This window comes from Tyto alba, unplaced genomic scaffold (genome assembly GCF_018691265.1).
Source record: "Tyto alba isolate M040663 unplaced genomic scaffold, T.alba_DEE_v4.0 Super-Scaffold_26, whole genome shotgun sequence".
Lineage (NCBI taxonomy): Eukaryota > Metazoa > Chordata > Aves > Strigiformes > Tytonidae > Tyto > Tyto alba.
The window spans coordinates 3,383,368-3,410,327 of NW_024881300.1; the positions used below are offsets into that span (position 1 = coordinate 3,383,368).

Genomic DNA, 26,960 nt, shown 5'->3' on the forward strand with positions numbered 1-26,960 from the left:
CGCTCAGCCACATTTAAATAATCACTTTCTCAAACAACTTTCTTCGGCAGGCGGCCGCAGCGCCGCCTCACCCCCGTTACCCGCGCTCGGCCCATGCGCGCTGCCGCCCAGACCCTCCGCGCCTGCGCGCGCCGCCCCCCGCCGCGGCCGCTATGGGGCTCTCGCGAGAGCGCGGTGGTAAACAGTGCACAAAATGGCGGCGGCAGGCGCGGCGGCGGCGGCACGGTGAGCACGGCGGGTGGGAGAAGCGGGGTGGTGGGGCTGCTGCTGCTGTGGCGGCTGCCGCCGCTGCTGCCTCTGCGCACTGGCGGAGGGGAGCGCTGTGCTGTCTGGCTTGGGGCGGGCGGTAGCCGCTCCGCCTCGTCTCTGGGGCTGCCTCTGGGCGCGGGGCTGCCGTGCCGCGGGCGGCTGCTGCGCCGGCCTCTCCCCGCTCCCCTCGGGCTTCCCCTGCTGGGAGGCGGCGGCGCTAACGGCCCGCGGTAACGGGCACGGAACAGCTGAGTTCCCGTCGGTCGGTGGCTGCGGAGGGCAGGGCGGGAGCGGCGGCCCCTGGCCCAGGCAGAGCTCCCTCAGGGGGGTGGCTCCTCCGCTGCCCGCGGCGCTCTGAGCCTCTCTCGGCCGCCGATCTCTGCGGAGTTCCTATCGCTGGGGCTGGGGTACCCTCGCTTCCCAAAAAACGGAGTAACTCCAGGCGTAGCTGTTCTAGGGGAAGGACAGGTTGGCAAGTTTGGGTTCCTATCCAGTTCCGCATGGTAAGGGTGTTAAACAGAATAAAGGTGTGAGCGTGCTGTTCCTTTGCTCTTAGCTTCCATCATATTTCAGCATCGTGCTTACATACAATCTGTTATCAGCTTTAAGAATGTTTGTTTTGCTTATTTGTGTAGTTGATTTTGTATTTTATTACTATAGGGGTTATAAGCCAACAAAGTGATAAGGTTAGGCAGAGCTGAGCCAAGATCAGCAATCAGTGTACTGTAACTGTGCCTAGTTCAGGGGTAAAGAGGAAACTGTAATCCCAAGCAGTTCACAGTCTGTCAAGGTGTCGGCAGCCAGCTAGAAAGAGAGGGGAATTCTATCCCTGTTACAAGGAAATGCTTGGAAATGCTAAATAAAGTTAAATAAAAATGAAGTAACAGCTGTCACTTGCAGACTTGATTCATTCTGTTGTGCTGTGAGGTCAGACTATCATTCTCCTAAATAGTGTGAATCTGCTAATGAAGCCTCTACTTTTCAATCCTAGTCACTAAAGCAATGTATAGTTATGCTCCGCTTTTCCATGCGGTGTGACAGACCAGATGAAAATGTTTCTCTTCACTCATCTCTTAATGGCTTTTTATTGACCAGTAGCTAGTTAAATGTTTGGAATTTTAAAAAATACTATCATTGCAAGTTTTCTCAAATGCTTACTGCCCCGTGGAATGCAAAGGGAAGAAGCTTCTCTCCCACATGAAAAACACTTTCAGCACTTCCCTTCAACTTCACGTTATTACATCTGTAATCCCAACCCTTATTTTCTCAGGTGCTGACATTGTAGTAATTCATGTTCCACCTCAGGAGAATTTGTAAGACTTTTTTCATGCTGATATTCTCTTACAAGCACAGGGACTGAAAGCTTGCTTCCCGTGGTATCTCTTGTCCTTACCAGCCCTTGGTATAGAGTTTGAATTGGCTTCTCCTTGTGTAAAATTATATACCTTAGCAAAATTTCTATTTGCCACATTTCTAACTGGAAAAAAGGCACCACGCTTTTTTAAGTTAAAGTGGACGCTTTTTATCATGTTAATATTTTATTTCGCACTTTACTTTTTGCTTGCCATGGGCCTGGCATGTTATTTTGTTCTTTTCACACCCCTTATGCAAAGGGTGGTAGAGTTTGTTTGTCGCTGTTGCCTGTTCTGTTGTCAGGTTAATGCCCCAGTGTTCCACATGTGCGCTGGGTGAGCAAAGAAGAGACTTAAGCATTCATGAAAAATTGCTAAATGAAACACCTGAACAACTTTTTCTGTATTATTTCTAATACAGAAATACTATCTAATACTGTCAGAGTGTCTATCTTTTGTGATTTTCAGGCTATACATTTGGGCAAATGTGAATCTAATTATTTTCTATATTGCTCTGCCTTACAGGTTGGCTTGCAGTCAGCTTTGCTAATTCTTCTAGGGAGTTAACTTTGCCATCAGAAATGGAGTACAGGACTCAGCTACCAGATCCCGAGTGACCGAATCCTTTAATACAAAATGGAGAAGAAGCGTAGAAAGAAATGAGCCTGTTTATAAGGCTTTGCCTCAAAAGACCATGAAATCTCTACTTATTTTGGACACAGCTTTAAGAATATCCAGTTGATCAGCACAGTGAAAGCAACATTTACTGAAACAAAAATGAACTAGTTTATAAAGAAGAAAATTGTGATTTGAATATATGGAATTTTTGGAATGAAACCATTTTCTTCTATGACCATGAAGTTTGCAAACATCTGGTTTGTTCTGGTTGTTATTTTACTCTGTGGCAAAAAACACTTCGGTACCAGACTTGGGAATTCCTCTCATGAGGCTCCCATATGTCCTGGATGTTCCCACCTTACTTTGAAAGTGGAATTCACTTCGACAGTCGTGGAGCATGGTAATAAAGGGTTAAGCAGAAAAAAAAAATTACCCCTGTGAAGTTCAAGTGTGTGTTACTGATTTGTGGTGTTTGTGCGATTGTAACATTCAGAGAGTTTCTGTAGAAGCATATTGTCTACTAAATTCTCTATATTCGAGAGACAGATTTTTTCAAAAGTTCTTGGTTTAACTGGAGGCAGGATTCAAAGAACAGGAGAAGAGAGGGGGGAAATAAAGAGAATGTTCAAAGTGAAAATGGAGTGTGAAGGCTCAGGTGGGCATGTCTGGTCACTTTGGTGTGTTTAGTAGCTGTTGTGTTTTGACCTGGCGGGTGGAATGGTTGAGGCTCATTTATGAAATGTAACCACAAGTAGGCCTTGCGGGGGTGAGAAAGGGAAGAAATTTCTCTGGGTTTGTTCAAGAAAAAGTTTGGAAGTGATAATACATGTGTGGAAAAATTGCACAGATAACTGTGAGGAGAACAGATAGAAAGGCAAAGTGAGGCAGATACCCTTGCTGAGATGACAAAGGATAGCAGTAGGATGCCTTGACCCTGCATCCACTTACTGCCTCAGGTACCTGCAATGTTTCTGCAGTGAAGCTGTGTGTGTGCCAGGGAGCTTACAGGCAGGATGTTCACAGTGACATTTCTGTGTGTAGTTAGCCATAGACTTCCTGTGGTGAACATGGTTGTGTGTGTGCTGGGGCTGAGCTCCGTTCACAGATCACTAATCCTGATCAAGGACTGGACTGTTGGGACCAGCTTCATTCTCTGTGCATGTCGTACTTTGTGTCAGTAATTTTCACTAAAACTGAATACGATATAGAGGCTAGATGTCTTTAAATCATACATGTCAAGAAGCATATTGAATTGGTATATCAAGCACTTGTTTGTACTGCTGGATGTAACAGTAAGTCTGTTATGTCTCCCCAGCTCACCCCCTTCATTTCAGCTTCCCATGATATTTACAATTTTACCTTCCTTTCAAAGGATTTTGTTGTGTTTTGCAGGTTTCCTGATTCAAAAAAAAAAAAAAAAGGCATTACGATGTAGTGCAGAAATAAATTGCAGATTTCTAAAAGCAACGAAATAGTGCCTCAAATTGTGATTACTTTTTGAATAAAATAAAAAATAGATATTTGGACCTTTGTGATGTGAATGTATGAATATGCTGCTTAAACATCAGTTCTGATAAGTTGTGCTCTTGTTCCAGAGTATATTGTGGCTTTTAATGGATACTTCACAGCAAAAGCTAGAAGTAAATTTATTTCAAGTGCACTAAAAAGTAGTGATATTGTGAACTGGAGGATTGTACCTCGCAACAACCCGGCCAGTGACTATCCTAGTGATTTTGAAGTTATTCAGATCAATGAGAAACAGAAAGATGGAGTATTGACACTGGAAGATCATCCAAACATCAAGCGTGTAACACCTCAGCGGAAGGTCTTCCGATCGCTCAAATATTCTGAGTGTAAGTAATTTTTGTGTGGTTGCATGAGATCTGCTTTAGAAAAGTCTTCTCAGCCTTGTTTCAAACCATCAGCTTAGCACTGCACAAATGAGAAGTGCCCTACAGTTCTTATTTACTTTGCAGAAATCTGTTCTTTTGCCTATACGATTATCAGGGGCTTGTCATACCTTTGCTAAAGTGTGGCAATGATTCCAAGTACAATGCAGAAACACTTCTTTTGCAGCAGTCAGTTACCAGAGACTCTGGACCACTGTATCCCTAGTAAATAAAACAGACCCTTTTACTGATTTTTGGTCAGATAAAATGGATACTTGCTCGCCTAAAATTTTTGTTGTAACAGTATGATGTGTATATTTGCATTAGAAGCTAATCTTTTGAGGTTTTCCTCATAGTGTATTTTCTATTCTTCATCCTCATTCTGTGTAGCTGATCCAATGTTGCACTGCAATGAAACCAGATGGACTCAAAAATGGCAGTCATCTCGTCCCTTGAGAAGAGCAAGTCTTTCTTTAGGTTCTGGTTTCTGGCATGCAACAGGTCGACACTCAAGCAGACGTTTGCTGAGAGCTATCCCACGCCAAGTTGCTCAGACCTTGCAGGCAGACGTCCTCTGGCAGATGGGTTACACAGGTATGCTTTTGTTTGTTGGCTTAGAACAATAACCTTCTTTGAAAAAACAACTGAAGTGTAAGGAAAGGCTAATTGGCTGCTATGTGTTAATCTCTTATTGGGTGCCAGTTCTGGAAAGACTGAGAAGTACTTTGTTTTGAGATGCACTGTATACTTATGGAATGCCCTTCTGTGTATCTGTGTACTGTACTTAAGAGAAGTTGGTCAGATTTAGGATCTGTGGTTGAATTTCTGCATTGGAATATGTTTTCTTTAAGACCTATAACTTACTGAGCTTGTAAATTGCATACTACATTAAACATAAAAGTTTTCTTTGACTTGATAGAATAGTTACTATGGAGCCAAATCAGAAAAAAAGCAATGCTTTTCTATTATAGGTGCTGGTGTAAGAGTAGCAGTGTTTGACACTGGTCTGAGTGAAAAACATCCCCATTTCAAAAATGTAAAGGAGAGAACAAACTGGACTAATGAGAGAACCTTGGATGATGGTGAGTTACTGTGTGCAATTGTCCAGCTATTCCTGACACTTGGATCTTCTGTTTTCCATTGTAAAACTGCCATTGCTGCTGTGGTGCTATCTGTTGAAACTGTGTATCTTGAGATTTTAAGCTTAGTTTTGCAGTGTCCTGAGCCCTTTGTGCTCATACCAAATTCAACAAAGAGTATTAAGATTCCCGGAGGATGTTGCATAAGTCTTCTTTGAATCCTATGTGGCATTTCATCATAGCATTTTAAATATGTCAGGGCAAGAAGACATTATGCAGGCATAAATACATTGTCAGAGTAGGTAGAGCAAACCCCACTAAACTGTTTCTGTCCTATTCCTTTTTATGCATTCTGATGTTTCACAGAGCATACATATTTCCATACCTATGAGGGAGAATATTTACCTTCTTTGCTGTGCAGTCCTAAACTAATCAGAATTTTGTCAACTTCCTGTAAAGTTTTTCTAATCTGTATGGTTTTCATCAGCAAACAGTATGCTGGCTCGTGCCCATCAGTGTTCCAAAGAACTTCTTTATTTTCTGCAGTATGTTTGTGTTTCTTTTTCGTATGTTGACCCTTACTTGCCCTGACCATATGCTTTCAGAGATTATTAACGTCATACAGTTGGGGTCAGTGAATCAGTTGGTATTTTAATCCCTTCAGAGTTCAAGGTATATGCATATCTTGCTCAGTCTTGTGTATACCTCAATAGTTTTATCCTGTATATTCTTTGCATTGCAGCACCTCCTTTTTGTAGCACTTTCTATTAGTTCTGTGCCCAGATGATTGCTGAACAGGCAGATTTGGAGTGCAGAAATATAATGCAGGCAGTCCCATAATGCAACAGCTAGATTATTTTTTGAGGGGACAAAAAAATGTGCGTTCTTGTCTTATTTTTCATCCTTAACAAAATCTGGTTATTGCATAGTCAGGATAAATATATTTTAAGAAGTTTACATAAAGATATGTTGGTCTTGTAACTTGTGTTTTCCAAAATAACCTTTCTCTCATGATTGCTTTGTGCAGCTCTTGATTTCATTGGTAGCAATCAGGAGTGAATAGACTGGAGAGTGTTTCACTCAGTTTCATTAGCTAGTTGTCTGGCTAGACAGTGCTGGAAATTCTGGCCTTGCTGAAGGCAGTAGCAAAATGTGATTCAAGAAGACTAGGACTGAACCCAGTGTTTGTGGGTGGTTGCAAAGTCTGTTAGATTGATGTGATTTTTTTTGTATAGGCGGTGTTTAACAGTATAAATCCCTGACAGTGAAATGGTTTGTCTTCTAACATTATTTCGTTTCCTTTTCCTTGTGATAGGTTTAGGCCATGGGACTTTTGTAGCAGGTGTGATAGCCAGTATGAGAGAATGCCAAGGATTTGCTCCAAATGCAGAACTGCACATTTTTAGAGTGTTCACCAATAACCAGGTAGTTATTTTACGGGTGTTTCAATTTCTGCTTTTCCAAAATAATGCTGTATTAAGCTTTCCTTTGGGAATATTCCAAGTACTTGTAAATGTTGAGATATTTTCTTTGATAAGTAAGGAGGATGCATATTTCTAAGACATTTACTACAAGATGTCTTACAGTTTCCAAATCTGGTATATTTTTCAGAAATAATGTTTGAAAGTCTGATCTGTATAGTATTGGAGCAATCACTCAAATATACCGAGCACTAGAAGTACTAGGGGACCATTGTCAATTTTGTGCTTTATTTGGTGTTGTTTCTCCCCTCTGTCTGAAGTCCATATTGTTGTGGAATCTCTGGATTTTCCAATGATAGCTTTTTTTTTTCCCCTCTTTCTTACATAGGTTTCATATACATCTTGGTTTCTGGATGCCTTTAATTATGCAATTTTAAAGAAGATAGATGTATTGAATCTAAGTATCGGTGGGCCAGACTTCATGGATCATCCATTTGTTGACAAAGTTAGTACAAGGAAATAAAGTGGTCATGGTGTTTATATCCCTCACAAATGCCAGGCTTGCAGAGCTGCTTGTTTGCCACAGCTGCTGACAGGTTCTGGTGCTGCTGACAGTTTCTGTGGAGTTTCATTTACATGAGAGTTTTGTACAGTGTGCAGACTTCTAGGAATATATTTAAGGAATGGGTTAACCCCAAACACAACCCAAATATTCAGAGCTATGGAAACGTGCCCTTTTACAAAATGCTGTACATGCTTCTAGAAGGTGTGACTCCCAAGCAGGCAACTAAGTGTGGGCCCTTAATAGAAGCAGCTAACTGAAATCCACCCCTTGTTTTTTTTTTTTTTTTTTTTTAAATCTCTGCATGGTTAATTTATTTCATGGTAAAAATATATATAGTGTGAATTTATCAGCAAATTGTTTAAGAACAAATAGGTAAAAAGTACAGGTAGTTGATTCAGCTGTGTGAAAAGAGCTTTATTTCAGGATAAGATGGAATTAGGTTTTTGTCTTTGTAAATGTCCTGGTTCGCTGATCTGTCCTTCAGAAGCATTAAGTGAATTAATTTACATTTTAAAAAAGGATAAAATCTTTCTTTTTAAAGGTTAATTAAGGGGTTTGAGGCATAGAAATTCTTACTTCTTTTTAATGATAACCTGCATTGAAATTCAGTTTGACAGTGACTTCACTACTCTCTCCAGAGTATTACTGGAAGTGATTCAGAATAATTTGACTTTGGCTTTGTTACAGAGAGGATTTTTTCCTTCATTGTAACCTAAATGCATACTACCAGCAGTGCTGCTGTTGAGGCTGGGCTATGGGTCACATAATCCTAAGAAAGTTTGGAGCTTAATATTGAATATGCCAGTGAGATGTATTTCATAATTCTTGGTAAAAAATAGGGGTTGAACTAATTGTTTGCTTATGTCAGGCTCCCTGGAATGTATGTTTGTTAGAAAAATTTCTTTTTTGGTTGTAGAGCCTTATTGTAAGCATTATTTTTTGTAGGTATGGGAACTGACAGCTAACAACGTCATCATGGTCTCTGCTATTGGCAATGATGGCCCTTTGTATGGGTAAGTTTCAATGACCACTTCAAAGAAAAGCAAGTATGTTGTTATTTTATGGTTTTGGGAGTAGTTGTGCTTGGTCAGGAAGTTTTCCCTCCTCTTTTTTTTTTTCTGTAATCTGTTTATAGAAAGTGATTCAAGTTAAACTCTTTCCACTGTCTTTATCACTTGCTGTAGTAGCACAGCTAAATATTTTTCATTGAAACAGTGGAAAGACAGTAAAAGAAGAATGCCATTACTTCCAGCTAACATTTCCCTGTTAGTGTGAGCAGGCATCTTTGAGTACTGATGTTGGGCGTAAGGAATTTAGAAGGGATCAAGCCAGAATGATTTGTGGTATATTTCTAAAATAAATTGCCAAAAATAGATTATATTTTTTTTTTTCCTTTTCAAGACACATGGTTTGGTAGTTACTGAGTTAGTTAATGAGTTACTAACTGCCTGAAAGGTTGCTCTTGCTTAGCAAGTATAACTGTATCAGGTAGGACCAAAATTAATTTCTGTGGAGGCTAAAAAGAGTGTCTGACAAAAGTTTGATGGCAGCGTGTCCATTATCAGGATAAACTTATGACCGTGTCTTGTTTTTTGGGTTGTTTGGGATTTTTTTTGGTATTCCTATTTCCCAACTTGTTCTAGGACTCTCAATAACCCTGCTGACCAGATGGATGTGATTGGAGTGGGTGGCATTGACTTTGAAGACAATATAGCTCGCTTTTCATCAAGGGGAATGACTACTTGGGTAAGATATTTTGCTACATTTGCAGCCAAAATAAGGGCCTTGGCAAGGGAGCCTTTTTTGAAGAGGTAATCTGGTGCAGATGGTATGTGTGGAGTAACCAGCAATAAAAGATTTCATCAAAGATTGGAACAGGTAAAGACTGTAAGCCTTCAAGCAAGAAGCTTAATGTTCTTTACAGAGTTTCTCATTGTTAATCTTGACCACTGTTGATGTTCTTGATGTATTTGTAAAATGTCCAGTACCTTTTGATTTACAGTGAGGACTTTCCTGTGTGTTAAATCTGGAAAAATGAAGGCCTCCTCTTGTCCTTCCTTTAGTTTAAAAATCCTAGGATTTTCAGATGCTGCATGTGACATTGCACTTATTTCCCTGTTGAACTGAGGTGATGGGTACCACACGCATGATTTCACATGAGATTGCATCGTGATCTTGATTAAGGGGACTGTTACATGTTTCTGTTTGTGCTGCACCTCATTCATTGTCAGTGGTTTCATGCTTAGTGCAGCTACTAGAGTAATCGGCAGTAATGTTGACATTGAAACACCAAGAACTTGTCATGAATGCCTTCTTTAGGTGTTACTTGCTATTCCGTGATGCTGAACCTCAGCTAATTGAGTTGATAATTTTACTTCTGAATGACCTGCAGTTAGTTTAAATGCCCGAGTGAAGCAACCAGTGTTCATTATGTATTAGGGCAATAATCCATCTGTTTTCCTTCACAGGAGCTGCCTGGAGGTTACGGTAGAGTGAAGCCTGATATTGTTACTTACGGCTCTGGAGTGAGAGGTTCTGGTATGAAAGGTGGATGCCGCTCTCTCTCTGGGACAAGTGTAGCATCTCCTGTGGTGGCAGGGGCTGTTACTTTATTAGTAAGGTAAGTCCTAAATAAGAATCTCTAAAAAGATACTGATGCAGGAGGGTCATAAAAGGCCCTTAAAGGAACCCACCAAATGAAACTAAATTGTGTTTAAATGTAGGAAAACAAACTCAAAGGGTAAAATCAGGGTTGTTCTACCTGAGACATTACCTTATCTGACTAGCAATAAATTTCATGGGAAAAACTTGAGAACTATTTTGAATAATAGTTAAGTCTTTGAAACTATAACTAGGTAAAACAGTACTACGAAGTAATTTTGTCATGTTTTTTAATAATTTTGAATTGCTGAGCTTCTGTCAGTTGTGTTGTAGAAGAGTGGCAGCTCAAAGTAGGCACCCATAGCAGATAATTATCTGTTTACTTGTACATTTTATAGGATTTAGGATTTTATGGCTATTATCTGGTTGCATAAGTCATCTGTTGCACACTGAAGAACTTGAAAGAAGGGTGAGAGTTGCAAGTCTGTACTTTGTGTTTGTCATAAGGACAAGAACCTTTATTTGAGAAACACGCCAAAAATTCAAAGTTATATTTCCTTCATAAAATGGGGTGTTTTTCTTTGAACAGCAAAGATATTTGTCCCCCTGCAAGAGTCATGTTGCAAAAGATACCAGCAAGTTCCCAATTACAGAGGTTTTGATTTTTCAGAATATTTTGTTCAGTGCATACTGCCATCACTGTAATGACTGCTGGTCATGGAGTACATTGTAAGGAGAAAAATTAATACAATACTCGTTTTCAAGAGAAATGTGTCAGAAACTTGTCACTCTTCTTCAGCTGTTTCAATGAGAAATCAAGAAATATAATAGGCAAATATGAACAGCAAACTGATTTTTGATTGGGTTTTCTTTAAATCAAATTACTCTTAAGGCAGAATGGTAAACAAGACTAGCTCGAAACTGGACTAAAGGCCACCTAATGTGTGATCTATTGTTCCTATTTCAGCACAGTTCAGAAGCGTGAAATGGTGAATCCAGCAAGTATGAAGCAGGCACTTATTGCGTCAGCACGTAGACTTCCTGGAGTAAACATGTTTGAACAAGGACATGGCAAGTTGGATCTTCTGAGAGCTTATCAGATCCTCAACAGCTATAAACCACAGGCCAGGTTAATTTTAATCCTTAATTAATCAATGATACACTATAATCTGCTGTATTCTTTTAAGAGAGCAAGTGATGCATGTGTAACTCATCTGAGCGATCTGTACTTACGCAACAAAGAGAACTTGCACAGGTATTATGTAATCTTGAAGCATGAATTTTGACAAGAGAACAGACGAATTTGCCTTAGTTATAGTCATGTAGGGGATGAGGTGTCTGAGAGCTAAATTTACTTTCTCTTCTAGCTTCAGATGTTATGAATAATGTAACATAGAACACAGAAGAAAAGTACTTAAATTCTAACTTTTGAGAACAAGAACAATGTCACTGTGCTGAAAAGTTTCTTTTTTTGTGTGAAAAACTTCACAAAACTTAAAAAAAAGAGGGGGCGGGAAGAAGATTTCAGGGCAGATTTGGGAAGCGAGGTGAGAGCTTTATAGGGTGACTATGACTGGCATGTTGTATCTGTAGTTTTTTCATAGTTCTGTATAATGGCATGTTCTTCTGTTTATTGATTTTTTTTTTTTTTTTTTTCTTTTTTTAAATTTTACCTCCTCCATCCTGCTGTAGTTTGAGTCCAAGCTATATTGACTTGACAGAATGTCCCTACATGTGGCCTTATTGTTCTCAGCCCATATATTATGGAGGGATGCCAACCATTGTTAATGTTACTATCCTTAATGGTATGGGAGTCACTGGAAGAATTGTAGACAAGGTAAGACTTAATGTTGTTCCAAGTCCTGGCCATTAATGTTGCTAAAAGCTTCACAGAAAAGTTTATTTTAGCTATGAATTTCATAGAACAAATCTGATTTCTTAGTGCTGAGAGCAAGAGATGCAAAACCTTTGATTTTAAAGGACACAGCCAGATAAATAAAATTTGTCAACATGAGTTGTCTACAAGTTTTCAAGTGATGCATTGGTTTCAGGGGTATGTACAGTTTTATCTTTTTAAAACCAGTTTGGATTGACAGGTACTTAGAGATTTCTTTGTATTTTCTGGTAACATTTAAAATCTTCTGGATAGACTTACATCTTTTTTTTTTTTTTTTTTTTTTTTTTGTCTGGAGCATAAGCAATCTCAGTAAAGAATCCTGACATTATAAATCATGCCTCTTCATGGGTCAAGATGACCTGAATGTATTGACTTACCAAGGTCTGCTGCAAAACCTGTTCTTCTACACAAGCAATGTTGAGCATGTTGGTTGACTAGGGAATTTAAAATTTTTTTTTAAATTAAACTTTATGTAAGTTTAAATGTAGAACAGATTTGGGAATTGATACAAGGTAAATAACGCACTAACTCTAGCCAGTGTAAATGAGCTTAATTTCAACATTTTGGTGTGAATCCTGAGGTCTGTTTTAGATTTAAGCTTACATTAAAGGGCATTGAAGCTCTTAGCTAACATCATCAGCTTATGGTAATACTCAGACACAGCTTAATATAATTTGCCTGCATCTGTTATAGCAATAGCAGTCTTCGGTACTGAAATGAGATTTTGTGTTCTTGCCAGTAAATTTCTGCACAGGGCCCCAAGATGTTAAAACAGGTGTACCTAGATGGTATGCTGTTCAGATAGCTTCTTAGAGTCCTGCCTATGCAGAGCCTGTGGTCAGATCATTAAGTCTGTCATGACTAGGTTGATTCACTGACACAACACTGACATTTTGGGCTTTGTGGACGTTTTAAAATTTGACATAATCTTCAGAAGAGCTAAGATTTGTTATTTCTTTGTGCCGAGGAAGAGTGATGTGTGTAAAAATTAGTGACTGCGAATACTGTTTTACCAATGTTCTGTATTCTTCATTTCACAGCCAGACTGGCAACCCTATCTCCCCCAAAATGGGGATAATATCGAAGTGGCATTCTCCTATTCCCCTGTGTTGTGGCCTTGGTCTGGATACTTAGCAATTTCCATCTCTGTAGCAAAGAAAGCAGCATCTTGGGAAGGCATTGCTCAAGGTCATGTTATGATCACAGTATCATCCCCTGCAGAAAATGAAGTAAGTTCTGTGCATTTTGGTTTCTCTGTGTTAATAATTAATAAAACTGCTTCACAATAAACAAATACCTTCTTTTTAAGGAGTTGCTCTGATCCCATCGTTTGAAGCATGTTTGATTGGGGTCAGGAAACTGAAGAGTACAAATAACGATCTTTATAGTTGAGGAGCAGGATTAACCTGCAAATTGGATAGGCTTTAGAATCAGAAAACTATTTGAGACCAACTTAATAATTTCATTTGTTTATTGTGAATTCTGAGTAATATGTTTTGAAAAAGTGATTACTTAAATATATTTCTTCTGGAACCATACTTAATTGTTCCTGAGAAGTTTTTAAGGTTTTGAATGATTGAACCAAATCACAATTGTAACAGATTTTAAGTATTTTAGATTCTGAGCATAAATATAAACTGTCAAGTGCAGAAAAAATACTGTGGTGGTTTAAGGCAAAAGTCATTTCTTTGTCTCCAGAGCTGGACTGGTGACTAAAAGTAGATTGGATACCTCCATTTTTTTGGTCTTTTACAATCCGCAGTTAATTGGTGAATGTTCCTGTGGGGAAAAAGGATTTCACTGTAGTTTGTTCTGTCCTTCAGTCTAAGAATGGTGCAGAGCAGACTTCAACGGTGAAGCTTCCAATAAAAGTGAAGATTATTCCTACTCCACCTCGTAGTAAGCGAGTCCTTTGGGATCAATATCATAATCTCCGTTATCCACCAGGATACTTCCCCAGGGATAATTTGAGGATGAAGAATGATCCGTTAGATTGGTATTTATCTCAGGTTCTATTAAATCAGTATTTCTTGATTGTGTGTTAATGATATGGGATAATTTTATTATATACCAGAGCACTCTGGCCTTTTTCAGTGTAGCATGGGATTATTTTTTCTAAGCAATCCATGAAAAGCACTTGGACTCTGTATGCTTTTGGTGCAGGATTTTTTGTGTGCTCTGTGGTTTTACTCACATGAAGTGAAAAGCTTTTAAAACGGACATTTAAGACACTGAGATTTTTGTTTGGCTTTCAAAGTGTAGAATTTTTTTTTTCTGCTCTAATTTCTCCCAGGAAGTTAAGGGGGGGCACGTTATTAGCCACTTCCGCATTCGCTTGTCAAAAAAACATTATAAATTTGAAAGACTGAACCCAAAAGAAGAAACCCCTTGTCTGTTGAGGGAGACTGTCTTCGAAGCAGGGAAAGGCTCAGCTGACGTGTTATCTTTCATAGATGGAGAGGGAAATCATCCATAGGAAGAATCATGCAGCAATGTATAAGTGAGGATTAACTCAGTCGGTGACCAAGACACAGGCTTCCGGAAAGCTACTTGGAGCATGCAGATATGGCAAATGCACAGGAACTCTCTGCTGAGTTTCAGAAATTATTTATAGGTGATCCTGCGTGCTTCTTCCCGTTCGTAGTTAAAACTGCTCTTGCTGGCTTTTTTGCGAAGAGGAAGTCCTGTGAAGAGCATCTGGTTTTAATGCAGCAGTGTTTCTCTGTGGTGTGAGGCAAACATGTAGAATTGTGCTTTGTAAGGAATATGCTCAATCTCTTTCTATGACTGTATAACTAGCTCTTTTCTGTAGCACTTGGAACCAGTGTAATTTGGGAAGAATTTTGCAAAGAGGAGATGGTGCATGGAAAACTACAGGTTATAATTTGAAAAAAATGGACCTTTTAGAAAGGAAACTAGGAAGTAACCTGCAGTTAGAGGTTTTAAATCAGATTTCTGCATACCAGATTTAAATGTCTTCAACACTTTTCTCTTTTCCTAAGGAATGGTGACCATATCCACACAAACTTCAGGGACATGTATCAGCACCTAAGGAGCATGGGGTACTTCGTTGAGGTTCTTGGTTCCCCGTTTACGTGTTTTGATGCAAGTCAGTATGGTAAGCATGAGTTAATGGCCTTGTTCTCCATACTGTTAAGTTCTTCCTAAAATGGCCTGGTTTTCGGAAGACCAAAAATGTTGTGGTGGCACCAAGAAAAATGCTCAAGGTAGTAGAAATATAACAGTGGGCGTTGTATTACTTATATGCTCATATTTGGTTTGTGTAAAGTGTTGCTGCAGAAGCTTGCTTGAGAGTCTAGTAGAAGTAGTGCAGTTTTCTGTCCTTATCACGAAAAAATAAGAGGGAAAGCCCACCTCTGAGTGGGTTAAATAAAAGCCCCACTGTACTGACTCACAAAGAACGAACCGTATTTGCCAAAAGATTCTGGCACAAAGTGAAGCATGTCATGAATAGCGGACTAAAATCAAAGGTGTCCATTCTGATGATGTTTTTTTCCTCTACAGTAACATTTTAAAACATTGATCTTTGTGGATAGGTAAGAGTGGAGAAAGTATTCCATCTAGCCATATGCAATAGCAAAGCAGAATGCAGCTTGTTTCTTCTGTGTTAATCAGGAAGGAGATTGGTTAGATTTTCCAGGCAGGGGGAAGACCAAGCAGTCCACACTCATTTCTGCTTCATATGCCCCTCTATTTAACCATGACATGCTGCAGCAAGACCCTCTTCTTTTTTTTGTGGTCCATCTACCACTTACCCCTAGCTTGTATTGTCTGCAAACATGGTGAGGGCGCACTATGTCCCACTGTCCATGTCATTAACGCGGTTTCTACAAGATCTTTATCAGAAGGCTTTCCAAACACAGACTGCCTGGACTTGTAAAATTGTCCTGGTTGCAAGGGACTGTGAGATGCAGGGGGAGCATCAGTGCTTGATCGGATTGCTCAGGGTATTGTCCTGTCAAGATTTGCGTTGTCTGTGAGGATGGAAATTCCACCACCTCTTTGGGCAGTCAGAAAGTGAAGAAGAAAAATGTCTTGATATTTAGAAGCAATCCAAAAGCATAAACATGTTTCCAGGGAATAAAAGTGTATTTTTCTGGTTGTGCTTTTCAGCAATGCATAGAAGATTGTGCTTGCTTGTTCGCAGGAGGGGAGAAGGTTATATGAAAGTGGCAATGGAACTTTAGTCAGGTCTACTAAAATGCAGCTGTAGTTTTCAAGGTCTGAATCAAACCAAATTTCAGAACAGTGGTTGTCTTATCTGACTGCAAATCAGCAGCACTGAGCAGAATACCTCTTAGCAGCGAAAAACCTTCTGACTAGGGTTGCATCTACAGTAACACTTCAGTTTGGATCAGCAATGAATCTCCTGATAGTCCTCTTCTGCCACAGTTTGGCTTGGTTTATGGAGCATTTGGGTGAGACCAAACTGCAAAATACACACCTGACACATGCAGGCATTCAGTTCATGCAACCACATAAGCACGAGTTGTAAGTAGCACTCTTAAAATGCATAATATGCTGCCAAACTAAATTTTGGATACGTTTGTAAACTGAAATGTCTTTTATTTCCCATCCTTAAATATGACTTCTTTAGATGAGCTACCAGTGCAGGGCACATGGGCCAGATGTTGTGCAAAAGACGTGCTTGTGTTGATGTTTGCATGGGTTGTATGAACAGCAATAACATTACAGTGAACAGCCTGGTGAACTCTTGGTTTTGCTTTTACACGCAGGGACTTTACTGATGGTGGACAGTGAGGAAGAGTATTTCCCTGAAGAGATCACTAAGCTGAGGAGGGATGTTGATAACGGACTTTCACTTGTAGTGTTTAGTGACTGGTACAACACATCTGTGATGAGAAAAGTCAAGTTTTATGATGAAAACACAAGGTACTGATTTATGTCAGTTCTTTGGGAAATAAAATGCCATAGAATTGGCATTTTATGCACTACTTGCCCTAAAAATCCCAAATGTGGTACACTATACTTGAGTGCTTGTATGCTACCTGTAAGAAGGGACTACCGGAAGAGCAAAATTGACATTAAACTGCATTTTAAGGAGAACAGCTATTTTATCATGATTGCAAGGGCCCCCGTGATTTCTTTTAAAGCCCAGAAAAACATTTACAATAAAAAGAAGTAAGAAATTGGAGACTGACAAACGAAGAAAAATGGGTAAGTTTTCACTTGGATAGCAGAATAGAAAGAAAATGTGGGTTGCAAACAGAATCACCAGGTTGTTCGCCCAATATTGAAATCATTCCATTGTATAGTATAAAGAGAAAATATGCTAATATCACCAATGGGGATAAAGACCCACGTAATTACTGTAGCTGTCAGCCTGTTTTGTGTTAAGGTTATGCTGGAAAGATCTGTTCTGCAGTTTGTGAGCAAGTAACGTTTTGCTTCATTAGAAAAATGAGGAGCAAATTACATGACCATCATTTTTGCCTCATCCTAGCCAAAGAGCCCAACTGGATTTCTTTCTAGCAAATTGAATTTTTCCGTGAAACTGAGATGCACTGAGAACTTTACATTAGTATTATTTAACATTTGCTCAAAAGCATTGATGTCAAAGAGAGACAGTTGTTCACATGCCCCTGGAGTTAAATAAGGCTTTGAGATAGACTCCATTATTTTAGTGACTTTGAAAGTCTGCATGCAGGAAGACACTTGACTTTTCATTACACAAGCTGTAGGAGTATATTCTGTATACCAATAAACTGTGTTATGCTGTAATTTTTACAGACAGTGGTGGATGCCTGATACTGGAGGTGCTAATATACCAGCTCTTAATGATCTGCTTTCTGTCTGGAATATGGCCTTTAGTGATGGGCTGTACGAAGGCGATTTTACCATGGCAAGTCATGAAAGTGAGTACTGGAGTCCATTGCCGATGCAGGCTACAGCATGCTGTTTGGAAAGTAGTTTTCTGTGAGACTGAGATTGAGCAAGAGTCAAGGGAACTGCTCACATTCAGAGAAAAGAGTCTCATAAGCATGCTTAGATGATTATTTCCTTCATAGACTGTATGTGAAAAATTTTCAAACCAGATAATGAATGTCCTCAGTTTAGGCTTGCATCCCAGGTGCTGATACTTCAAAGAGTATTGTTGGGGTGTATCTGTATTTGTCTGGACTGTAAATGTTAGTTGCTAAGATGAAACCTTTGGTTTTAATTTTGCAATGACATGGAAATTTGAAATTATGGAGGAAGAAAATTGAGAGGGACTTTTTCCTTGGAATGTGGCAATTTAGACATGCATCACAACATCCCGAGATGTTTTATAAAATCCTGTTCTTGTAATCTTTTGAATTGTTCCCCCTGAAATAATTATGCTTTGTTCGGTTTCAAGTTCAAAACTTTATGGTAAGGCTAGAGGTCTGACTTTACCATTTTCTGACTTTCTAAGTCTCGTCAGTCTGTCTTTTTATCTGACCAAGTCACTTGATGTCTTCATGCTTTGTTTCCAAATCTCCATCTTCTGACTGGTTCGTTTGGAAAGTGTATGTGAAAAGAGAAGGCACCAGCATTGAGCGCTCTATGAGCTCAGTGGTGTTGATTGAAGGAGACAGGTTATCTGTAATATAAATAATGACTGCTAGTGTGAAATACCGCATTTCTCACTGCATTTAATTAAGCTTTTCAGTTTAAAAAAGATAATGTTGGTCTCCTAAATGGAAAGACTTGAAAGCAGTATGTAAAGGTGAGCCCTGCAAAAGCTGTGCTTACAGGTGCCTTCTCTGTGAATATACATATTGGTCAAAATACGCAAATTCAGAGCAGTGTTCCTGGGAATGTTTTCTTCTGTGCTTAACAGCTCACTGACATACGGTGGGAAGGGAGGGAGTGTCACTTTTAGTCTAAACTGCAATTTTGTGATGTCTTTCAGTGAATTATGCATCTGGATGCAGTATTGCAAAGTTTCCAGAAGATGGCATTGTCATTGCACAGACCTTTAAGGATCAAGGTATGCACTTCCTTGTCTTTTTTTCTATGTTTTATGTAGAACTTTGGAGTTGGTGCACAAGCAAAGTTACAAAGTGTAAAGGTGAAAAACCAATGAATTTTAAAACATTGACAAGGTAGGCATTTTTTCTGTTTTGTCTAGAACATGTAGTCGGATGCCTGACAGACATCTGCAATGTGACTCTGTATACAATTTTTATATACTACAGAAATATCCAAGTATATATATGCAGTCTTTTATTGTGTTTGCTGTGTGTAAACACATCTGCATGTACATGTGTCATGCATCTTTGGAGGGGTGGGAATTGTGTCGTAATTGTGTTACTTGTCCGTGTTTCTCACAAATTGCAAGTGCTACTGAAATACATCCCCTAATCATTGCCAAATTTGGTGTGAATGTTGTGGTAGCTGTGGTGATCTAAGGATATAGGTAAACAAAATTCTGATAGACAAAATGTCACCTGTTAGACTCTTGTAAGGGAAAATTTTAGGCATACAGGAAGCCTATGCTTTCAGATTTGAGTGATCTGTGTATATCCACTAATATATTTTAATTTGTGAGTTGGTAATTCAGAACTGTAATGGCAGCAGGCCATTTAAAATAAATAAATCATGTTTTTTATGAGCCTTTAGGAAGTGCTGTGTAGGACTAAATGGTTGGAACTGTTAGCATGTTGCAGATCAGGTTTCTGCATACAGGTGTAGAGGGTTTGAGTGTGTGAGCAGAATCACATTCATCGCTTCTGGTGGAACTTGGCAGCTGCCAGAGAAGATCAGCAAATTCATTGTATTTTTGACGTACGATGTGGAGTAGACATGATTACCTGGTGGAGAAATTTTCTGGAACAGTAAATAGCTCATCCGTGTGAGCCTTTTGGAAGAAAGATGATATCCCTAGAGTGCTGTGTGCTGATGATTTAGGTATTCCTTATGTGTGTGGGAGAGTGTCAATTTGACAAGTAGCCTGGCTTTTTCTGTTGAATCCTTTCCATTGCAGCTCATGAAGCAAAAGAGCTCTGTGTTTTGCTTCTCTGCCTAAAGGCAGTGTCTCAAGTAAAGGACACTAAATACTTAACATTTGAAACTTGTCTTACTTTGTTTTTTGAAATGCATGTTAGACGTGGGAAACCTTTAACCAAAACCAGCTTCTGCACTTCATCTGAGTTCCTTCATGAATTGGTGTGTTTTCTGTCCTGCTGTTTATTAGACTTTTCAGTTCACAGGAGACAAAATGACTGGATGGATTTGTAAGGTACAAATGGCAAGTTTCTAGCCAGGTGTCCTCTGGGTTTTGCTGCACATACCCATTCATACTGGGAAGGTTCCCGTGTTTTTTTCATCTTTTCTGTTCGTCAGTTATCTCAGTTATAATTATAAATCAACCTCAAACATGTCTTTTAGGTTGTGAGTTTATTATTCAGATACTTGCAGGGCTTTTGGAGGCAGGCCTTTAAATGATACTCTTTCAAAAATTACTCTTTACAGTATTGGTACAAGTGTTTCAGAAAAGGCTGAGTACCACATATCCGAACCATGGCAGGGCTGGATGTACTGAAAACTGGCTCTGCCTGCTGGTTCAGAGAGCAGCAGGGGTGAGGGGGGAGTAAAATTTGCCAGAGGTTAAAGTTGCGGGGGAAGGTGGGCAAATTCATGTGAACTTTTTTTCTTTTTGGCTTAGGTATCCTTACTAAACAATACTTTTCTTTGTTCCTATACTGAAAGCTGAACAGACAAAGTGCACGGATAACTAAAAACGGCAGAGTTGCAGAAGACATGCAGGCCCAGCACTCTTTAAAATGGGCTTCCCCCAAACTGCTGCTTTAAATGAGTTAAATCATAGCCTTTGTCTTGCAGCCACTGCTTACAGAGAGACACATGTATTTCATGGAATGTCTTTATTCTCTTTTGTTATTTCCATAGTAGATTTTCTTGTACAAATAGGTAGGTGTGGCAGCAAATTAAGTTGGCAAAGAGCAGTGTGCACTGTGCTGACTGATTATTATGTTACTGTGTCCTGTAGAATTCTGCAGAAGGGCTAAAACAGCATAAAGTGACTTGTAAGGCAGAATGTTTTGATTTTAAACCTGTTGCTGAAAATGCTAGGATTTTTCGTTCAAGTATGTTGAGGATAATCCAGGTTGTGAGGTCTTTTTGTGCTTCTCCACCAAAGAAAGAAAAAACAAACATTGATATTATAAAATCATGGAGTTTTTGAAAACATTTTGCATAAATGTGTGACATGAAGAGTGGCAGAGCTGCATTGGTAAGCTTGCAATGTGGGCTGTGTTTGCTTACAGATAAATTGATGATGCTTTGCAGGCTATGAAATTTATTTGTGCTTTGCTTTAGGTCTTGAAGTTTTAAAACAGGAGACTGCTGTAATTGAAAATGTCCCTATTCTGGGACTTTACCAAGTTCTTTCCGAAGGTGGTGGCAGAATTGTTTTGTATGGAGACTCTAATTGCTTGGATGACAGCCATCGACAGAAAGGTGTGTAAGCTTTGACATGCAGGAAGAGTTAGTGTTTTAAGCTGACAGCTGTCCTGTGGGGTTTTTACAGCTCACATCAGAAGTAGCTGTTTTCTAGGGACTCTCTAAATATTCGTAACTGGGGATTAATCTCAGTTCTTCAGAGCTCTACTGAAAATGCCATAAAGTGCAGTTATAACAAGAGAGGGCCCCACATTAAATAGCCCTCTGATAGGGTGCTTATTTCGGGGTCGTTTTTTGCGGAGTGGCGGGATGGTGGTGGTTGATGGGCTGTTTTTGCTTCTTTGGAGTGTTTTTGTTTCCAGAAAGCACTGTTACACATGCTTTATTTGAAGTTGTGAACAGACTGTTCAGTTTTTCCCCAGTTTCATTTTCAGAATGTTTATCTGGTACAATGGATTTTCTTTTGAGTTTGCTCATCAGTTTGCCTTGTTGCCCTTGCAACGTTTGCCTTGTTGCCCTTGCAACGTTTGCCTTGTTGCCCTTGCAAAGTTTGCTGTGAGTATTTATGGTAATGTTCAACATTTCAGTTGTGCATTACTATTGTCAGCTTATTCTACTTTGACACAAACCAGCTGGTGTAAATATGTCAGAAAGTAGGAATTTCTGTTTGGGTTTTCAAAGCATTTGTTTGTAACTCCAGGTAGCAAGTGTGAGTTGTCCATGCGTGAGGTTTCTGTGACTCCCAGAGAAGCCATTCTCTCTGCCTACACGCTGTGGTTGGTCCTTATAAAACCTGTTTTCCAGCACTTTGGTCTGATTTTTCAAATCTTTAAGAGATTGATTGGGTTTCTCATGACATGTAAAGCACAAGCTGGTAGATCTGTGGCTCGAGAAGAAGATAATCCAATATGTGAGGTATTTTTCTGCATTTCCACTGAATGTAATCTTCAACCTGAATTTTCCTTTTGTAATGAAAAGTACATTTATAATTCTTTAAGATTTTGTCACTAACATGTTAAAATACTGGGTTATGTAATCCATCCCTTGCCTAAGTTATTAAAGGAACTTGTTGCCTAAGGGAGCTCTGCATCTGTAGCTCATTTCTTTCTCTCCCAAGCATTTTCTTTTTCTTTGAAAGTTCTCTGGCTTCCAGTGAGTTGCTGTAACTCCAACCTATCGGTGCCTTATGTGCTTGCTGTAGGTTATTGAAAGCACATAGTATAAGAGAAGATTCGTAGCTTTAAGTAATAGAAAACAACACTTTGGGACTCCCTAGTGCTGTTAAATTCAGTGTAACCTGTGAAGCAAGAAAAAGTGGAAGACTAAAGAAATCCTTTAAAATTAGCTTTTAAGTTGTGAACCAGGAGCTATGTCTCCTGCTGAGACATCAGTGGCTTTAACTGAGGTAAATTCCTAACATTTGTGAGTATAAATCCTTAAAATCTGATTGACCTCTTTAAAAATCAAAGGTGAGGGTTTAAGGGATACCAGGATTATGAAGATTAATTCCCATTCCCATCCAACTGTTCCTGAGGGGAGATATTCTGAGAAAAAGTTTGCTGTGTGGTGGAAATAGCTGATAAGGCATCGTCCTACTCCTGCAAATGGAAGTTTTAGAGAATTGTAATGTTAACAAACAAGCAGTCCAGCTAGTTAGGAGTAGCTCTGGATTAAGACAGTACTAAAATATAGGAGAGAATCAAAACAAGGGTTCATGTGCTATTGAAGTGCAAAGGAAAACCATGATAAAGTATATTGTGGCACTGATTCCCAGCCTAGTCTGTACCACAGCTTTTGTTTTAGCTGGGATGTAGCCATAACCTTTCCCCTTGATTTATTTATTTTTTCAAGCTTCGGAAAGCAAATGAGTCACAACTTTCCACTGAAAATACTACCTGGTTCTTTCTTTTCTTTGCAAGGTATTTATTTTGTCCTTTTCCAAAAAAGTTAGCTCTCTGTTTTTATCTTAAAAATGGTATCAGAAGCTCTGAGCTTCCTGTTTCCGCACTGAAGGACCTCAACATTTCTGCAGACTTGGATGGCTTTGCACAACCTGGAATTTCCATAATTAAGAGCTGTTGGTTTATGTCCTGCTCCCCTAAAGTGCCTAATTTGGTACACAAGATAGTTTAAGACTGAACAGATTATTTTTTGTTTGTGTATTGTGGGGGGGTGGGGGTGCAGTGTAGGCTGTGTGTTGAAAGTGTAATCTTTCTGGAGTTGGGTCTAGAACTTCAGAAGGAGAAAAGCAAGAGCGAGAAAAACTGATTGTACTTCTAAATGTTGTTACAGCTTTCTTAACAGAAATATAAGCCATTTTAAGTCTGGCATAATGCATATCTTGTTTTGGGGCTGGGGCTATGAAATCCACAGATTGCTTTTGGCTCCTGGATTCCCTCCTGCAGTACACTTCTTACGGGGTGACACCGCCAAGTCTCAGCCATTCCGAAAACAGGCAGCGACCACCGTCAGGAGCAGGCTACTCTCTCCCTGAGCGGATGGAAGGTGAGAGCCTTATTTACCAAGCAAAGTCTGCAACTAGGGGAGCGTCAGGGTGGAATTTAGGAAGACTCAGGTAGACCTCTTGACTTACATGCTAGTAAGGTTAGTTTGGTGTGAAGTCTGTAATGTTCTGTTGTTTTACTAGAAGAGAGCAGTTACTGAAGGGATTTTTCATGACATAGTTGTGATTCGACCAACTGTTCATAGAGTAGGAATTTTCAGATGCCTAGTTCTGCTAGGGAACATTCTAGTTACTAGCTCCGGAGCGTATAAACCATTTGGTCTTCACTCACATGCTGCCAGAACAACTTGGGTTACCTGCCGTTGTAGGTGCACAGTCTTAATGTTTTGTAAGGTACCTTTTGGTTATTTCTAACCGAGATATAGCTTTGAGTCATCTTCACTGTAAAGAGCTCCTGGTTTTACAGCAGCTCTCTTTAGCTGGAGGCAAATGTCTTATCGCACTAGTTTTTTGGTAACTTAGTCTGTCTCTGCTGTGAGTTGCAGGTAACCATTTGCATCGATACTCGAAGGTGCTGGAGGCTCACTTGGGAGACCCCAAACCCCGATCTCTTCCTGCTTGTCCTCACCTGTCCTGGGCCAAACCACAGCCTTTGAATGAGACAGCCCCCAGGTTAGTATACGTCTTTCTTATAGTTATACAAGAAGTCTCATTTTGGAGTTCAGCTGAAAAATTATTTGTTCCATCTGCTTTTGAAAGGGACAGCTGGAATGCCTTTCCTAGAGAAATACCAGAATGTGAAGAGGAAATAATGATTAATGCCCCTTCAGTGAATAATTCTGACTCGCCTTATAGCTGCACTATGAAACTTGGGGATTTTAAAAATAATTTCACAAGTCAGTTCACTGTTGTGATTGAGTGATTCCAACTTAGAGTGAACAGTCTTGCTTAAATCCATCGTCACTGCATGCCTTTGAAGTTAGAAGCTTGCCTTCTGTTGTATTATTTGTCAGTCACTTGAAGGAAGATGTGTCAGCAAATAGCCCATGCTTGTTTACTGAGCTGCTAATGGTTACCTTTGGTAGTCTGTGTGCAAGAAAAAGAGTAGCCAATCTAAGTGTGTTCCTGTGGTGTCTGAATTTAACTTTGGAGGCCTGCAAACTGCAGAACTTAACGAATAAATCCGTTTATCATTTAGGTCCAAACTAGTGAGTTATTTCTAGGTCCCAACTGTCACTTTATATGTTTCTACAAAATTCCTTGCATTTCTGAAGAAAGTGGGCAGAAACCCCTGTCTTTAAATTTCTTTTAGCAACCTTTGGAAACATCAAAAGTTACTGTCGATTGACCTTGATAAAGTGGCTCTGCCCAGTTTTCGCCAGAACCGACCCCAAGTGAGACCATTGTCCCCTGGAGAAAGTGGAGCATGGGACATTCCTGGAGGTAAATACTGAAAAGTTTGAAAGTTGCTGTTTTGCTTTGCTTTTTGTAGAAGCTTTGAAAAAAGACCAAACACAGTGGCAGCCAGAGAAGAGGCAACTGTCCATTTTCAGTTGTGAAAAATGTGCAAATAATAGTATGACTGTGTTGTAAAAGGCTGACTGATGAAGTGTGAGAGAAATATTTTTGCATATGAACAGTTTAATCAGGAGAAAGCATGTGTGACATACTGGGAAGAAGATTTTGGAGGGTGTTTTTTGGGTAGTTGAGGTCTGTTTTGGTGCTGTTCAGACCGATGGGTGTCAGCTGCAGTGACTGTCCTTGGGAGCTGTGGCTAGATACCTCCTGTTATTAAAATTCCTTGTGTGAGTATACAAAAGCAGAGTTCAGAAGAGTTTGTCTGAAGAGTTTGTCTTGGGCAAGGTGTTACACTAAGAAATGATGCAGAGCACTTGTAACAGCTTTTGCTGCAGTGGTGGGCTGCTCTCCTGTACAAACTTGGCCCTGCAGGCCCAGCTGGAAGTAGTTTGAAAGTCTCCCATGTCCTCTTGCCCAGTCTGAGCTGGTAGACCAAAAGATGCCTGTAAAAATGAAGGGTTTGGTTCAATAGCTCATCCTCCCCGTGTGTGTGCGTGGTCTCTGGAGCAAGCACAAAATCTGTTTCCTCGTGGCATCAGGATTTGGTGTGATTTCTAGGAATTACTTAGTGGTAAAGTTATGGTCAAGCATTTTCATCTTTCTTCTAATGCAGAACAGAAGGTTGTTGTTGCAGGGGAAATCTGGGTTATACTTTCACGTGCCTGCATAGGTCAAGGTGGGAAGTCTGGTGCTTTTCTGTAACGTTAGCATCCTGTCTTATTTTCGCTAATCAGTCTGCAGTTGTTAATCTTCCTGTCTGAAAAGTAATCTGATTAATAACTGTTTTGTCTTTGAACAAGAGTTACTGTTGGATCACTTTGGTAGATAGCGCTAACGCTGCAAAGGTGTCGTAGCTCATGGGTCACTAGTTGCTTCCAGACCTCTTTGCCTTTCTAGGTATAATGCCTGGCCGGTACAACCAGGACGTAGGACAGACTATTCCGGTCTTTGCTTTTCTTGGTGCCATGGTGGTTCTGGCGTTCTTTGTGGTGCAGATCAACAAAGCGAAGAGCAGGCCAAAGAGACGGAAACCACGAGTGAAACGACCGCAGCTTATGCAACAGGTTCATCCACCAAAGACGCCTTCTGTGTGAAAGCTCTCGCTTGCCAAAGATGACCTCCTTTTACCGGTCGCTTTCCTGGGTGATCGATCACTCCCAGTGAAGGTGCCACAAATGCAGCACTGACCGTGCTAGTAATTCGCACCTGACATCATCTCATAGTCTTTGGTTTCTGGAGAGAAATAATAAAAAAAAGGACCTCAGCTGATTGTCTGTACATAAAACTGCAGCTTTAAGCAGCCGAAGCCACCAAAGACTTGAACACTGTTTAAATGGCTGCTTAGTCACTACATATCCCAAGGGAAGAAAAATGGACCTTTTTTTTAAGCTGACCAAACTAAAATTTATTTGTTTAGAGGCTATTTTCTATATTTATTGTTGGGGAGGGTGGGGGGAAAAGTCACTTTAAGGACCTCTGCTAAGGAAAAACAAGTGCATTTTTTTTGGATGGAATGCAATTTTCTAGAACGGTGTTATGCTGGAGAGTATAACATGCACCATTGAAGGAGGGAGCGGGCAAGAGGGCCTAGTACAAATTGGTGAGACATACTCCTGCAGTTTATTTTTATAAAGCCAACTACCGTGATGTTTTGTAATTTTTGGTCATGATTTCACCGTTGTTGGTGAAGCAGATTTTCAATAAATATGTTATCTATATGAAGCTAAGACAATGGACTGTCTGGCTTTTCTTTCTACAGTTGTAGATACCAAGTTGTTAAGTAGAGAAAGCTTTCATGTCTCTCCTCTTCCCACAGTATCT

General features: G+C 39.8%; 1 protein-coding gene across 1 annotated transcript; it reads left to right on the forward strand.

The window, feature by feature from the left end:
* The first annotated feature begins 171 nt into the window (after positions 1-171).
* Positions 172-26,866, forward strand: MBTPS1 (membrane bound transcription factor peptidase, site 1). The gene is made up of 23 exons (XM_042797338.1): positions 172-225; positions 2,127-2,619; positions 3,815-4,072; positions 4,499-4,702; positions 5,080-5,190; positions 6,503-6,612; positions 6,997-7,113; positions 8,119-8,186; positions 8,817-8,919; positions 9,642-9,793; positions 10,742-10,903; positions 11,467-11,611; positions 12,712-12,900; positions 13,495-13,667; positions 14,674-14,789; positions 16,429-16,585; positions 17,444-17,568; positions 18,588-18,665; positions 21,014-21,154; positions 23,471-23,602; positions 24,107-24,233; positions 24,874-25,004; positions 26,037-26,866. Exons 2-23 carry the CDS (start codon positions 2,433-2,435, stop codon positions 26,231-26,233), a joined length of 3,183 nt encoding a protein of 1,060 aa, XP_042653272.1. The 5' UTR covers positions 172-225; positions 2,127-2,432; the 3' UTR covers positions 26,234-26,866.
* The last annotated feature ends 94 nt before the right edge of the window (positions 26,867-26,960 follow it).

Coding starts and splice junctions, on each gene's coding strand:
- MBTPS1 (XM_042797338.1), top strand. CDS start 2,433: ATGAAACCATTTTCTTCTATGACCATGAAGTTTGCAAACATCTGGTTT. Junction 4,703..5,079: donor CTGGCAGATGGGTTACACAG/GTATGCTTTTGT, acceptor TTTCTATTATAG/GTGCTGGTGTAAGAGTAGCA. Junction 17,569..18,587: donor TACCATGGCAAGTCATGAAA/GTGAGTACTGGA, acceptor GATGTCTTTCAG/TGAATTATGCATCTGGATGC.